Raw genomic sequence first — 17499 nt, forward strand, 5'->3', positions numbered from 1 at the left:
CAAACACAGGCACAGCTAAAATCTTACTTTACACTCCAACACCTAAATTTCCAATCTTCCAAATGAATGGTGCATAATATTGAGCTTAAACAACAAGGCTGTATTATTCATTACTACTTGTCTTCAATCTTTTCACCATATAATCTACAATATCAAAAATATCTTCACATGTTAAATCACATCCCATACATAATATCTTTCTTCTAAAACATTAAAAGGAACACCATCAAAATTGATCACAATTAAAAACACAAGGGCTTCCTTTCGAGTTAATTATAAAAATATAATCTATTCCTACAAAATTTTTACATTCAAACAAATAAAATTAAACCAAACTCTAAAATTCTAACAAAAACTTCCCACTAAAAGATATTGAATTCAAAACAAAATTAAATACCAAAACAAAAAATTCAAAGTCACCTAATAAGTAGAGGTATTTTTCACCGAAAAAAGGTGACATTTCCTCGTCAAGAAGGCCATATATTCTCAAGAACTTCACCCCTTTGTCACAACAAATTTATACCAAAATTCCAAACCTATATTACAAGCACAAAAATTTACCACAAGTGCACCAACAACTCCAGAAACATCTGACACATGCTGTAAGTAAACCAGTAACTACATATACATATGCATACACATTAATGTTATTTCATCGAATCAAATCAAAAGCATCTGGCAAGAAATCGAATAACTAAGTCATAATATACTACCCAAAAAACACTATTCCCATTAGGCAGGCAGAAAGCTTCTACATCAACACCAGTCAAAAATACATATAATCCCACACATGCAATAATACCAAATCACATGAAGCTGTAAAAACAGTAGGATCAAAGGAAGGCATGCTCAGCAAACCCCTTACTTTAGTGCACGACACATAACATAAATTACACAACACAGATATACAAACTCAAAAATTTAAAACATTCCCACTTTCTGACATGTTTCGAGAGAAAAAAACAATTCAGATCAATCACAAGGAAATTTTAGATCTCTTTTTTTTTAATGTTTTTTCCCTTTTTTTTTTTTTTTTGTTTTGTTTTTCCCTTCGTTCAATCTAATAGTTAAAGGTTCATTCCTAAAGAGTCAAGGAGACAAATGCTTCATGACTCGACAGCATTGTCAGCGTCCCTGATCTCTTTGGGTTTGGGACTTCCGGTGGGTACTTTTGGGCGATTCTTGAGTTTGCTAGTTTCAATTGATTTTCGTGGACCGGATCGATCCTTACCTTTGGGAGTGCCAGGGGAGTATTTACTGTCTCTGAGAACCCCAACACTGTGACGGGTGACACGCCCATTGAGTCCCTTGTCCTCTAAAGAAGCTCGGGTGGCATCACCGCAGCTCTTCCTTCTGGGAGAACTTCGAGTGAGATTTGGTGATTTAGGACGGGTAAGCGGTAGCTGCATCCAAACAGAACTTGTTCTATTAAAACTATTACCCAAAATATATGCATATGTAAGAAATCGGTGTGGTTTTTAAGAAAATCTTATTAAAATGTGACACACTTGGGAAGAAAAAGAAAGCACTGAGTAGGGAATATTCAGATAGAGCTAAATAGTGTGTAAATGCAACTTTTTAGGAATTTACGCATTGAGAAGCAAAGTTGTTATTACCTTCTTAAGTTCAGGTTTGGGTGGAGGACCTTCGCGATAAAAATTAGGAACGGGATTTGCTTTAACCACCATGTTTTTCCTCAGTTGCTTTATGGCAGCTGCTTCCTCTTCCTACAGATTAGCAAACAATGATGCATATATAGTTTCAAATTCACACGCAAATTCAAACAGGAAGGGTGGTAGCCGGAATCACAAAACGATATGTATACCTTGATTCTAGCTTCATAATCTAGCTTCTCCTTCTGCAAGGCTTTGTGTTTTTCCTCTAACTTAGAGTAATACTAACAATAACAATACAAAAAAGAGCATTGATGGAAAGAAGAAAATATTGCGATTGTGAAGTATAAAATGCCGCCCCTAGCAGTTCAAAAAAAAAAAAAAAAAAGCTACCTCCTTGCGTCTCTCTAAACGGTCAATAACAGTAAATTTTGGAGCAACTGGGACTGTAACTCTGGACTTATTAGTCCGCACAGAGGTTGCAGTACTAATAGCGTTAAGAATTTAATGTTGATATTGATTGTGAGATGTTAGATAAAAGACAGATACGTCATTGGTAATAAAGTAGATAAAATACACAAACGAGGAAAGCTGACTAAGGATACGAGGAAGCCAACGAAGACGCATCATCTTCATCATAAAACTTGTTATACTGAGAATGCAGCTTTGCTGACATGGAAGGAGACCGAGGCTGCAATACAGGAAAATTGCCAATATAAGCACACAAGTAAGTTTCGCCAAATCAAAGCATCTGACTAATCTCAAGCTCGAATAAGCTAATGGCCAACACAAAGAACATATATTCAATTGGCCAAACATCATATTCAATAAGTAAAAAAAATAAAAATTCTTACGGCTATTGTCACATCAACTTAAAAGTTAACTTGATCGACTAATCTCTTGGCTTCATATTTTTTAAAGAATAAAATAAAAACAATATCCCAGATCAAGAAAAATAAAATGTAATTGCACATTCAACCATCATAGTAAATAAGAGGGTGCCACTTGGCACCTCAATAAGTTGTACTCTCGGTAGCTTGATCTGATGACAAATAGTGAAATATTAAATTTGATCTCATCTCCGTCAAAGATGAGTTAATGCAACTGGAAAAAGAGCAGACGGAAAAATTGAAAAAACGACATAGTGATTAAAGAAGTATTTACCTGTGATCTATAAGTTCTCTTTGGGGTATGCGCATCATGATCATCCTGTGATGAAAATTTTCCACTGGAGGCATTGGTTTCAGTCCCGTTAGTATAGCCTGTATGGGATTCTTTCCCATCCCCAACAACCGGTGTCACAGGCTCCGGAGAATTTGCCTCATTTAATCCATTAACAGCAGATCCCAATGCAGGCTTAACCGATGGGCTCAACTTTTTGTCAGGTGTCCTCTGATCCTCAGCCTGGATGATTTTCTCCTCAGGCTCGCGGTTGGTGCTTCTCAGACCTACCACATCTTGATCACGGTTTATTTGGTCAGGAAGTCCCCCATTGACAGCTGGAGCAGCCGATCCTTGATCTGTTGTTTCATCTATATCTGGCGCAGCTTTCGGAGAAACAAGAACAGCATCATGATTAGTGCCATTTGACTTCACATTGACCATGCCGGACTTCTTGTCAATACGTAATCCTGCAATGTCCCTCCCCATTCCCCTTCACGAGATTAGAATAAAAACCACTAATAAATCATTTAGTTTTCAGATACTTGAAATTTCATGTGGCACGACTATAAGTATAAAAAATGTTCAAATTTGTTCTCCCAATCCGACAATATTAAGATATCTTTTAGGAAAGATCATAACCACACTTGCAACAGCCTAAACATAGCTTAGAGATCATAAGATAGTGTGTAACTACCGCAACATGGAAAAAAAAAAATCATATACAGTCGACAACAAGATGTCAAATGTCATAAAGGTTTCTTAAGATATAAGTAGATAGTTTGTAACTAATTTTTAAAATGACGAAATTTAAAGTACAAACTTATAGCAATGTGTTAGATGTTGAAAACAACTACACAATCATCTCGAAAGTTTGGTAAGATACTAATTATAGACAGCCATACTCTTTTATCTATCTTAATGAAACCATCCACATCACAAAAGAATCCTATGTCACATCCAGATCATTGCCGAAACCAGCCACGTTCATAAAACCAAAACAAACTAAAATCCAGTGATGCTTCAAGTTGTAATTACTGTCCCCCTTGTAGAACACCAGAAACCAAAAATCCAAAAGAAGAATTCAATGTAAATCAAAAGACAAATATCACACCACATCAAGACCAGAAGCAAAATTTACAGTTCAAGACTGATGTTAGCCTTTTTCATAACAACCCATACATTTCTCTCCCAAAACTTACAATTAACTCAAAAGTTCTCAAAGAAATGAAATCTGTAAAACATAATTTGACCTAAATCAGAACCAAGTCCTTACAATTTAACCTAATTTGTTGACAATATTCCTTCTCTTCAATCCATCATCAGATAACACCAAACCACAAGAAACAAATACCCATAAAAAAATACCATTGTTGAAGAAACATTATCCACAGATTCAAACAAAACATGGACCATATCTAAAAACACACAAACCTAGAGTAAAAATAACCAAAAATAAATAAACAAGAAGCTCACCAACAGTAGCCAACACAAACATTTTTCAAAAAAATAAAATAATCACAGATCGAAAACTCCGTCCAAAGAATTCAGCAACACCGACGCCAAGCTCCAAAAAACCAAATAAATCGTCGGAAAACAACATCCAACACAACAGCATCTCCCAAACTCCAAATCACTCACAGCAACAACATGCAGATCGAAGCGAACTACGCGAAATTTCGTCAGAAATCAAAAACCGCCACGAACTGAACCACAATCAACGAAACGAGAAACCAAAAAATCGCAGACATACAAACACAAAAGTCCTCACCAACAAGTTCTTCCGTCGTCTTCGTCGGCTCCGCTCCCGATCCGAGCATAAATTAGTACCTCCACCTCCACCTACAGCAACCAAAAACGTGCGCTCAACTTCCCTCTCCCTCCCTCCTACCAATGGGTTTTCGAAAATCCTTTTTACCCTCTCACACCACAAATTTCTTCCTCTCCTTTTTCCCCTTTCTTTCCCCTTGCGGAATTCCGATTTCTTTGCTCGTTTTGGTCCTCTGGTTAGTCTCGAATCTCGAAGACGTTAATGTCGGCCTACTTCTCATTTATTTATGGATTCTATTTTTTGTAATAAAAAATTTATATATTTATAAAATATAAATTTGTCCTTTTTTTTATTTTTTAAACGGTAAGTTGCTCCGAAAATTTTGTCTATTGTAATGATAATAATATGGATTTTTGTTACAGGTTAAAATTTTGAAAAATTTAAAATGTTGAAAAATTGAAGATATAAATATTTGAATTTTTGATATTATATTAATTAAAAGTTTTAAAAATGTATAGGTGAAAAGAGTCATTCTGAATTTTGTGTTATTTTTGTGTCTTTTAATTGTTTTTTAATATTAATTTATTTTTTATTTAAAATATATTATATAAATAATTTTACTTCAAAATATGAATCAATAGTTAATTAATCATATTTTAAAATTTAATATTAATAAATATATACTAAAAATGTATATATGATTGCATAATAGTAGTATAATTCAACTTTAAACTAATGTCTTTAATAAAAATAATAATATTATTATTTTAATTACAATAAATAATTAAAAATAATATAAAAATAATTTTGCTGATGCGATGATAAAATAGAAGTTTTTAAAAATACATATATATAATTATTAAATAAATAGAAATTATTTATAATTAGACAATTTAAAATATATTGCGTATACTTACAAGTGGACATAATAGTACTTAGTAAGTCCAGCCACAAATGATCCTTTTTCTTTTTTGTAAGTCATACAAAAAATGACTCATTTCCATTTTTGTAATTTTATCAATTTTAAACATACTTAACAAATATAAAACGATTTAATTAAAATTCTAACATCTTACAATCAATTCAAAACTCATTTATTTCTATCTATCTCTTCAATTAACATAATTTTTTATCTATATTTAAAACTTTTTATTTTTTCGAAATATAATCTTAAAAAATTTTAAAATACTAATAATATTATTCATATAAAAAATAATAAACTAATATCATAACTTATTATTAATAACTTACTAATTTACCCTGGCTAAAAAATTGTGTCCCTAATAAAAATGTTCATCCCTCGGGCGACGGAGGGAGTATTAACTATTTATACCTTGGATAAATATGTTGAAACATTGAGAATTACTTACCAAAATACGTGAAAAGAGTAATTCAATAAACACATAATTTATAGTGGAATTTAATTCTGGAAGCTTATAAAATCAAACTAATTATGATTGGAGGCCTAATTGATAATTATAATCATTTGATTTTACCCAATCTTCTGTACCAAATTGGATTTGTTGGTTCGATATAAATAAATAATAAAATTAGGTAAAAATATTATTATTATTATATGTTAGCTCTGAAATTTTAAAAATTACATATATTAGGTAAAAAAAATGAATTCCCTTTGGTGAAAATTAATTGCGAGGTCGAATTGAGAAAAAAAAAAAAAAAAATGTAAGGAAGGAAATACGGATGGCGTGATATTGACGGCGTTAAGTAACGGTCGTGAGTGAAATATTGTAATTTAATAAAAGAAAGTCAAAAAAGCTGGAGGAATGGAATCCGGGGAGTTATTTTTGCAGGTCCTGGGGGTTTTGCTCGCGAATCAATATGAACCGTCAGATTTATCTGGTAATGGCAGAGATGGAATCTGGTGTGGGAAGTCCGGGAGTGTAATTATGTTAGAGGAATTTATGTGTGCGCCAGTGGTAATTCCACGTTTGGTTGGTTTGAAATTGAAATATTTGAAGTGACGGACGAAAAGTCAATTCAGTCCCTCCAAATTTCACGCCTTGTGGGGCCCGCAATAATTATTTCTTTTACTTCGTGCTGGTGGCGTATTTATTTTATTTTTTTATTATTTTACCTTTTTATATGGAATATTATCTAAAATAAAAGCTTTTTTTTTTTTTCTTAACACAGTTTTACTCATTTGATACTATTTAATTTTTATAAAATATCACATTAAATACATTTTTTTTTACAAAATATCAAATTAAATACTAAATTTTTATTTTTTTCAAACTTCCAAAATTTTTAAAATCTCCAAAACCCTCTATCCAAACAAAGCCAAAATTATTTTAAATTATTAAAAATAATACAAAAATGTAAATAAATGTACCCATTGTTATTTTGGAATAATTCAACTATAGGTATTCATTAGTGGGAGAAGATAACATTTTGATGTGTAGTTATATGTGGAATTAAATTAACCGTCGGTCATGGAATTATTGTGATATAAAAATTAATTACGTTTTATTCCTGCAATCAATATATAATAAATGACTCGCCTTTTAATTAAAAGTATGGCCCTTAATGCGATTTGAAATGTATAGGTTGTTTGGACAAATTTTCATTTAGTTTTGTAATTTTAAAAAATATATGAAAAAAAAAAAAAACATAAGTGGTATGTTATTATATAAAATAAATATTCAATTTAATCTTTTTGTTAAAAAATTACTGATTATAGATCAGGGCGTGTTTGGCAATTAGCTGATAGCTGAGTTGACTAGCTGATTCGATTAACTGTTTGTATTAAAATGTTTGGTAACTGTTTGATCTTAGCTGTTTATACGTAAAATAACAATTGAGGACATTTCTATTTTATTTTGTTTCTAATATATTCAATTATGTTCTTTTGAATTTAGAATGTTTAAAATTGTTTGTTATTAGTTTTATTGAAAATTGTAAAAGTGTTATAAAAGTATTTATTTTTATTAAAGTTAAATTTTAAAAATAATATATTTTTATTAAAATATATAAATAGTTTTTTTTTTATTGAAAATAATGTAAAATATAAAATAATAAATTTTTCGTGTATATATATTTATTATGCTAGTTATCGATTAGTTCGTTATATTTATAATTTTCAATAAATTTAATTTAATTAATTTATTTTTAGTATAAAATTTATATGATGTAATTTTAATAAAAAAAATAAATTATTAATATTTATATTTTTTATTTTATGCTGATTTTAATACATTTATATATTTTACAATTAAAATAATTTTTATATAAAAATTAATTATTTTAAATTTATGAAAGTAAAACTATAATATAATAAAATATTCTAATATAATTAATAAATAATCAAAATATATTTATTTGTGTAAAATGTATAATAAATTTTTAAGGGCATATAAGAAATAAAAAAGAAATTGCAGAAAAAACTATTTCAAAACGTTGGGTAAGTTAGCTTTTCAGAAATTAGCTTTTTGGATCCAAAAAATTATTCCAAAAAACTAATTTACCAAACACCTAAATTAGCTTTTTGACTGGTCATAAGCTAAAAGTTCTTAAAAAACTATTTGCTAAACACACCTTGTGTTTTGATGCTTGATCAGTTTAAATTGACATTAAATTTTCAGCTTTTTATAATATATATTTTATTGGTCGACAATTTTAACTCATTTTTTTTATGATACGGAGATTTAAAAATATAAATATTTTATTAAAAGATATATAAATTTGAGGTATTTTTGAAAATTTAAAATTTAAAAATTAAATGTAAATAATATATAATAATAATGATATTTATTATAAATAAAGATTGAATACGAAAAATAAAATTAATAGTGGTGTAAGTTTAAACGAAAAAAAAGAATAAAAATAAATTTGAAGAACAGGAGGATAATGAATTTGTTATTTAAAAATTTTATTTTTGATATGATTCTCAATTTATTTATTTTATCATTTCACAAAAATTAATATTCTACTATAAAATATTAAAATGAGATTAAAGTGTGTAATAATTTTCTAAAAAAAATAAAAGTGACATGGAATGTGGGACGGACAGAAACGGCAACGTGGACATGGCATGTGAAATTGATGGAGTATTATTTACACAATTTCTTATACTTCATTGTAAAAAATAAAATAAAAATCTAAATGAAAACGTGTTTGTTTGGGGATTGAATTTTAAATATACTGTTCATTTCAATTTTTTCCCTAAAAATATCAAATCAAACGCCTATTTTTTATTTTTTATATTATACTAAAAATCAATTTTACATTTAAAATATCACGTCAACACCTATTTATATCACATCATTTAATTATTCAAATTCAAAATTTTTATTATTCAAATTTCAACACAATATTTTACAGTCAAGTGCGACTTACTGAAAGTAACATTATTTATAGAAGTATTTTTTTTTTGTTTTTTAATAAATAAATATATTTACATATGCTCAAATATTTTTATTTTTTTATTAATTTGTACTTATTAATTATATATTATATAAATTAATAAATGTCTATTTACGCTCCTTTTTTCTTTTTTCTTTTTTTAACGCCCACGAGCTTTTCATTTTAAAAATTAATATAACACTTTTTTAATAAGTTTTAAAATATAAAAATCTAACTTATTTGATACTAAAAATTAATACATAAATATTGAATATAATAATATTTTAAAATGTATACATCAAAATAAATATTCAATTCCACAGAATATTTTCATAATACAACCTAACTACCCAATCTAATAAATTCCTATCTTATCATGTACTCCTACATAAAAATTAAAAATTGAAGAAGTCAATAACAAAATTTTATAATAATAATAATAATAATAATAATTTAAAAATATTAAGTGCACGCGTAAGGTTTGCAATTATCAGCAACCAATTAATAATAATAATCCATAATCCATAATCATAATTATAATCCGTCACTTCACTAAAATATATGTGTGGACAGGAACGAGATACTGTTGACGTGGCCATTCCATCTACTAAAATATGTCTGTGGATTTGCTCTCTAAAGTTTTTTTTTTTTTTTTTCTTTTTTCTTAAATATATTTATTTTTTATTATTAAACTTTATAATTTACCTTAAAAAATATTGTGTATATAAATATAAAATATCAAATCAATTAAAATTAAGGGAGTACACATATATAATATTTTCAAAGTATAGGGATTAAATTGAGAAGTGTTTTCGCGGTAGTAAATGCGAAATTGGCGTTTCAATTGTGTTGAGGGTTTTTTTCGAATGAAAATCCATTGTGGGTCGTCTCGTGTTTGGCAAGTCCTGGGACTTCCAAAGACCAGACAGCGGGTCCCACTCCACGGTTGGATTCGTGGGGTCCACACGTGATATGCACGTGGGCCCCACCCCCACATCATGTCCCATAAATCGTCTAACGCGATATGTCAGGTTTTTTAAAAAATGAGATAGAGCTGAAATATATGTTTAAAGGGTGGGTTTTTTTAAAATTTAAATAATAAAATTTTGAATTAAAATAATTATTTTAATAATAAATAATTTTTAGTATAATGTAAAAACTAAAAATAGGTGTTTAATTTAATATTTTTAAAATAAAAAAATAATTTAATATAAATAAAAGTAAAAAGATTAAACTATCCTATTAATATTATATAAGATAAAAGTAATGAATGAAACAAAAAAAAAAAAAATTGTTAAAGAACAGAAAGAATAAATGATAAATTTTTGAAAAAATACACACCCATATTATAATTTTGGATAAAAGGATTTGATTGGTTTTTAATTGGGATATTTTTTTTTATATAATATTTTTATCATCGCACAATAAAATATCTATTCATTTTTGTGTATAATATGATCTGAAAATTCACTATTGTAATTCAAATATATTTTGAGTAAATTTACAATTGAGTCAAACTAAAGTTAGCAAAGCAAGTCACACTGGATATTACAGACAATACTTGAAGGTGTTGAGAGTTTGATATGTATAATTTTTTAATATTAATTTTTTAATATTACTATTATATATATGGTAAGAAAAAAGTAAAATAATATTTATATTCCTAAAAACACTGAGTATCAATTTTTAGATTGATTAAATAAAAGTAATACATGTGCAATATATTGCAAATTCTAATGATATTTTAAATATTGGATAAATAATATAAATATTAAAAAATAAAACGAATGATATATTTTTATTAGTCGACCAAATATTATTCACTTTGATTTTTGATTAAAACCACTAATGTAGAGGGGCATTAGCTCTCTATGTTTGTGATGTTTCAACTCAAAATATCCTAGTCATTTATTATTATTATTATTATTATTATTATTTATGTTAAATAAATCAAATGATAAATTTATATTACATATCAAAAATTATTTTATATTCAAAATATTATATTGATAAAAAGTCATATATTTATTATGGATGGAGTTGGGAGAAAACCGTGTAATAAAGAGATATATATCTCCTTATGTCAATGAATTCGTTTCGAGAAGTAACTAGATCGTATGGATAGGAAAAAATATATATACTCTATCAGCCTCAAATACTTTACAGTATTTTTTTTATATATATTAAACACTCTGCAATATTTATAAAATAAAAAACAATTAATATACATAATCTCTGTGACAATTTATCTTATCACATTACTTAAACAAATATATATTTTTTCTTTCATTATACTACTTAATTTTCAAATTATTTTATTTAATACTAACCATCTATGTTTCATCATGTTTGTTTGAAACAGATAAAATATGTAATAATAAATTTATTTATTATTTAAAAAATTGATATTTAAAAAGCCTAAAAATACAACTGAAAATAGCATAAAATTTGCTAAAATGTAGCAAGCATGCACATAACTTTAATTCTAAAGTTTGTCCGCCTTCCGAATTCCGTATGAGGTATCTCTTGGGACGGTGCCGACGTGCCACGTCAACCCAATTCGATTGTTACATACATACTGAAATAAAATAGTACATAATTCAAATATAAATATCTTTAGAGGAATTGAAACAAAAGTAATTTAAATTTGAGGTTTGGGGGACCATTCCAAAATTCCTTCTTATAATTCACGCAACGCCCCTTTTCAGTATCTCTATCATCGCATTATGTATATATTTTATTTTTATATCATAATTACTATAATCATGAAAAATATGTAGTCAAGTAACGTGGCCAAATTATAAAATTAAAAGGTCAGACTAGTTCTTTATGAGCAAGAAAAAAATGAAATGAAAATTACTTGGTTGTGACAATCAAAGGAAAAAAAAAAAAATTATTGGACCTATTTATAGCCATTTTTTTTTTTGAAAAAAAAAACTAAATTATACTTCAATCTCATCATACATTATTATAATATATTCAAATATATATCTTAAAAATATCAATATTAATATTAATATTCAATATAAATATTATGTTGGATTTGGGATCAAATATGTGTATCGAATATGTTGTTAAAGTCATTATTTTATTCAGTCTTATTATTTAAGTGATCTAATTAATATAATTAATTATTGACTGATAGGTTTGATTGTTATGGAATGAAAGTGCAGCTACCCGTATAATATTATTATTTTGGTGACGTGACAAATTAATAATATTAATTAAGGGCATAATTGTAATTGCAATTATGTTTGCCCTATTATAAATAGGCTAGGGTTAGGTCCCCATGATCAGCACGCCGTAAAAGAGATCTAATTCTCCCTGCAGTTTCTGCTCCTCACCCGTCAAGGACAGAAAAGAAGCCGGCTCTCTGATCTTGGAAGACCAAACCTTTAATCACCCAAGATTTGTATATGGCTTCATCAGGTACGCTTCCGCTTTAAAGGATCGGGCATTTAAATTCAACAATTGGTATCAGAGCCAAGTTGAACTATTTGGATGTTTTCTTGAATTAATCCATGTTTAATCGGATCGCATTTGATCCCCAAAATAATTCAACTCCGATTTTGGGAAAACTTGAATTTCTTTTTCGAAACTATCAGAATAAATTCATTCCTGAAATAATTCGTTGCTTTCGATGACGCCGTCCGACAATAATTGATTCGAATGATTTTGTGTGAAATCTTCAAGCATATCTGGGCATCTATTTGATTATTTGTTCACCTATTTCCTCTATTTGCACAAATATGCAAATTAAGATACACACCCAGTGACATTATTGTGTCTTGATCTTGGAATCCGTGTACATAATTGAATGCCTTGGAATCCGTGTACATATTAGTAATCTTCGTTAGAAATCTGTACATATATATACATAATTGGTTGATTTGATTTCCGTGCCAATATATTTTATTTTATTTTTATTTAATTTATTTGTATCTATTATTATTGGCAAATATATTCTAATATATAGATAAAGATTCATGATACAAAATTTAAGTATAGCATGGAAATTTATATATTCATTCATTTATTATATTGATTAATTTATGTATTAAATACACGCATATTCATGTTTGTGTGTTTGTTAATTTATCATGAATATTTTGAAATATATTGTTTATGAAATTGATGTATGCATCTTCAGAAATTAATTTTTGCCTATATTGCAAATATTTCAACCATCAGAATTGGAAACTCATTAATAATGTTTGCTGCGTTTTGACGGTGAAAATCTAGTATTTGAAGTTGCCAAAGTAACCTCTCTTATATGAAATTTTTTCTTGATAACGTAAGTGTTTATATGTTTATTTTAATTCATGTGATTATTCTTCGGCCCAAAGGCAGTCGATAATTGACAGAATGAAATATACATCTGCGATAATATGTATGGGACAATTATATAGATTTAACTTATGTGAATAGTAAATCAGTCCAAAGATTGGTTACTGTTTGACATTACCTTATTGTCCGTATATGATTATTGCAACAAGATGACTGCTTGCAGTTAATGGCATTGATCCAAAGATTAAACATTAATGTTGCGTTTAGTGTCTTGAGATGGGATTGCATTATTTTATTTTGAGTTTCATTATGCTACTTGAGTACTTATGTGTATATTAATTCCTTGTTATCTTCAGGATCGAATCTTTTGGTATCTTCTAACTATTCAGTCCCAATACTGTCTGGGGACAACTATCAGCACTGGAAAGAATCAATATTGATTCATTTGGGCTGTATGGATCTAGACTTGGCATTAAGGATAGACCAACCCCCTTCTCCTACGGAAGAAAGCACTGCAGATGAAAAGCAGTTGTTTGAGAAGTGGGATAGGTCTAATCGCCTTAGTCTAATGATCATAAAGAAAAGCATTCCAGAAATCTTTAGGGGCACGATATCTGATGATATCATTACTGCCAATGATTTCCTTGTCGAAATTGAGAAACGCTTTACCAAAAGCGATAAGGCGGAAATGAGTACTCTTCTCAAGAGTCTCATTACCATGAAGTATAACGGCAAAGGAAATATAAGGGAATACATCCTGAACATGTCTAATACTGCTTCTAAGTTGAGAGCACTTAAGTTAGACCTTTCAGAGGACATGTTAGTCCTATTGGTTTTGCTCTCACTTCCTACTCAATACGATCAGTTTAAAGTCAGTTACAACTGTCAAAAGGAGAAGTGGACTCTTAATGAGCTCATCTCTCACTGTGTTGAGGAAGAAGAAAGAATGAAGCGTAATAAGACTGAAGAGGTACATATGGTGGATACCTCAAGGGATGCAGGCGGCAAGAAGAGAAAATATAAGGCCGTTAAGGTTGAGACTGCTAAGGCTCATGTTCCAGCTCCAGCTCCTCGGGCTCGTCCTGAAAAGACTTGCTTCTTTTGCAAGAAACCTGGACATGAGAAGAAGAATTGTACTAAGTTTCACGATTGGCGCGTGAAGAAGGGTACGTTTCTTACTTTGGTTTGTTCTGAGGTTAATTTAGCTTCAGTACCTCGAAATACTTGGTGGTTAGACTCTGGATCAACTACTAACATCAGTGTTTCAATGCAGGGTTGCCTGAGCTACCGAAACCCAACTGATGCTGAAAGACGCATTTACTTTGGAAATGGGGACTCAGTAGAGGTGGAAGCCGTGGGCATTTTCAAGCTGTTATTGAGTACTGGACATTTTCTTGAATTGCAAGACACTTTTATTATACCGTCATTTAGACGGAATTTGGTTTCTGTTTCTTATTTGGACAAATTCGGTTATCATTGTTCTTTTGGAAACAATAAAGTTGAGTTGTCTTTTAATTCATGTTTGGTTGGTTTTGGTACTTTTATGGTGAATGACAGTTTATATATGCTCGATATTTTGGTTTCCTATAATGAGGCACTTAATATGGAATCAAAAGGTACTAAGCGAAAATTTCATGACTCTAGTTTATTGTGGCACAAACGTTTAGGTCATATTTCAAGAAACAGAGTTGAAAGACTCATTAAGGATGGAATCCTTAATTCCATAAATTTTTCAGACTTTGACGTTTGTGTCGATTGCATTAAAGGTAAACAAACCAAGGTTAAAAGGATAGGTGCTTATCGAGCTACGGATGTCTTAGAATTGATACATACAGACATTTGTGGGCCTTTTCCCACTCCTTCGTGGAACGGTCAACAATATTTTGTGTCATTCATAGACGATTATTCTCGATATGGTCATCTGTACCTTATTAAGGAAAAATCTGAGGCACTGGACATGTTCAAAGCATTTAAGGCTGAAGTTGAAAATCAACTAAGCAAACGCATTAAGACTGTCAGATCTGACCGTGGAGGAGAATATTACGGCAGAAATGATGGCTCGGGTGAACAACGTCCAGGTCCTTTTGCTGACTTCCTTAAGGAGTGTGGAATCGTCCCTCAATACACCATGCCCGGTTCACCTAGCATGAACGGTGTTGCTGAGAGACGAAACCGCACATTGAAGGATATGGTTCGAAGTATGATTAGTCAATCTACTTTGCCACCATCATTATGGGGAGAAGCATTAAAGACAGCAGTCTACATCCTTAATCGAGTGCCAACTAAGGCGACTGCCAAAACACCCTATGAACTCTGGATTGGGCGCAAGCCTAGCTTAAATCATCTTAGGGTGTGGGGTTGTCCAGCTGAGGCGAAGGCCTATAGACCAAATGAACCAAAGCTAGCACCTCGTACAGTAAGCAGTTATTTTATTGGCTACTCGGAACGGTCAAGGGGGTATAAATTTTATGATCCCACATTAAGAACTATTTTTGAGACGGCTACTGCCAAGTTCTTTGAGGATGTTGAGTTTAGGGGGAGAAATACAGTTTTAGACTTTACCTTTGAGGATCAAGAAATCACTGATGTGATTGATAAAACACCTCATGAGTTAACAGTCATTCCAGCTCCCATAGAGTTTCAAAGTGCGACTGAGGAACCCGTTCGCATAGAACAGGAACCTATACCTATGGAACAAACTCAACAAACTCAAGAACATACAGTTCAAGAGCCAACGCAATTGCGTAGATCCACTAGAGAACGGAGAAATGCCATTCCGGATGATTATGTGACATTTCTTCAAGAAAGTGAGGATAATGATGGCATGACTGAGGATGATCCAATTAATATTTATCATGCCATGAAGGGTCCTTATTCAGATAAATGGATTGATGCGATGCGTGATGAGTACAAGTCAATGCAAGACAATAAAGTTTGGGAACTTGTCCCATTGCCAGAAGGTGCAAAACCCGTAGGTTGCAAATGGATTTTTAAAACCAAACGGGATGCAAATGGTAATGTGGAGAGGTATAAGGCACGTCTTGTAGCTAAAGGCTATACTCAGAAAAAGGGGATTGATTATAAAGAGACTTTCTCTCCGGTTTCTTCGAAGGACTCTTTTAGGACAATCATGGCTCTTGTGGCATACTTTGATTTAGAGCTCCATCAAATGGATGTTAAGACGGCGTTTCTGAATGGTGACATTAATGAAACGATCTATATGGTACAACCAGAAACTTTTGAGGTCGGTGACCCAAAGCAAATGGTTTGTAAATTAAGAAAATCCATCTATGGGCTCAAACAAGCGTCTCGACAGTGGTATCACAAGTTTCATCAAGTAATTCTCTCATATGGTTTTGAGATGAATGTGGTTGATGATTGTGTTTATCATAAGTTCAGTGGGAGCAAGTTTATTTTCTTGGTTTTGTATGTGGATGACATTTTGCTTGCCACAAATAATGTGAGCATGTTGCACGAAACTAAGAAATTTCTCTCGAGTAACTTTGAAATGAAAGATCTTGGTGAAGCATCTTTTGTATTAGGGATCCAAATATATCGTGATAGATCTCGGTGTATTCTCGGATTATCTCAAAAGAGCTATATTGATAAAATACTCGAGCGATTCAGCATGCAGAAATGCAAGCCGGGAGATACCCCTATAGCTAAAGGAGAGAAATTAAGTCTCAGCCAATGCCCTAAAGCAAATCTGGAAATTGAGGAGATGGAAAAAATCCCCTATGCCTCGGCAGTTGGGAGCCTCATGTATGCACAAGTATGTACGCGTCCAGATATTGCGTACATAGTCGGTGTGTTAGGCAGATACCTTAGTAATCCTGGATTGGATCACTGGAAGGCAGCCAAGAGGGTGATGAGATACCTGAAGAGAACCAGTAATCACATGCTCACATATAGGAGGTCAGACCAATTGGAGATCGTTGGATACTCTGACTCCGACTTTGCAGGATGCCAAGATAGTAGGAAATCTACATCTGGCTATGTTTATATGTTGGCTGGTGGGGCCATCGCTTGGCGCAGTGCCAAACAGACACTCGTTACCAGTTCCACGATGGAAGCTGAGTTCGTGGCGTGTTTTGAGGCATCACAACAAGCGATTTGGCTAAAGAACTTTGTCGCTGGGCTGCGAATCATTCCGATGGTTGAAAAACCCATCAAGATTTTCTGTGACAACAATTCAGCCGTTGAATACTCCAACAACAATAGGAGTTCATCCAGGTCAAAACATATTGACATTAAGTTCCTAGTTGTGAAGGAGAGAGTGAAAGATCATCATATCTCGATCGAGCACTT

The 17499-nt window shown here is 30.9% G+C and overlaps 1 protein-coding gene across 2 annotated transcripts; it reads right to left on the minus strand.

Moving 5' to 3' along the window:
- Positions 1-707: 707 nt before the first annotated feature.
- Positions 708-4813, minus strand: LOC127244978 (protein WVD2-like 2). 2 transcript variants are annotated; one of them, XM_051265618.1, is made up of 7 exons: positions 4546-4813; positions 2778-3267; positions 2219-2304; positions 2007-2100; positions 1826-1897; positions 1617-1727; positions 708-1403 (listed from the first exon to the last, which is right to left on the minus strand). In XM_051265618.1, the coding sequence occupies exons 2-7, from the start codon at positions 3261-3263 to the stop codon at positions 1107-1109; spliced, it is 1146 nt and encodes a 381-aa protein (XP_051121575.1). In that variant the 5' UTR covers positions 3264-3267; positions 4546-4813; the 3' UTR covers positions 708-1106. The 2 variants fall into 2 exon arrangements, with proteins under 2 accessions (XP_051121575.1, XP_051121566.1); XM_051265609.1 differs by having other exon boundaries at positions 2778-3244; positions 4546-4812.
- Positions 4814-17499: the final 12686 nt, after the last annotated feature.

The sequence above is a fragment of the Andrographis paniculata genome, unplaced genomic scaffold (assembly GCF_009805555.1).
Source record: "Andrographis paniculata isolate CXL003 unplaced genomic scaffold, ASM980555v1 Contig10END, whole genome shotgun sequence".
In the NCBI taxonomy this organism is placed as follows: domain Eukaryota; kingdom Viridiplantae; phylum Streptophyta; class Magnoliopsida; order Lamiales; family Acanthaceae; genus Andrographis; species Andrographis paniculata.

Excerpts from the sequence above, each read along its gene's own strand:
- LOC127244978 (XM_051265609.1), bottom strand. The coding sequence starts at position 4,594 with ATGCTCGGATCGGGAGCGGAGCCGACGAAGACGACGGAAGAACTTGTT. Across the intron at positions 1,898-2,006 it reads GTTTAGAGAGACGCAAGGAG|TATTACTCTAAGTTAGAGGA; the intron begins GTAGCTTTTTTT and ends TGTTATTGTTAG. Across the intron at positions 1,404-1,616 it reads CCAAACCTGAACTTAAGAAG|CTACCGCTTACCCGTCCTAA; the intron begins GTAATAACAACT and ends GTTTGGATGCAG.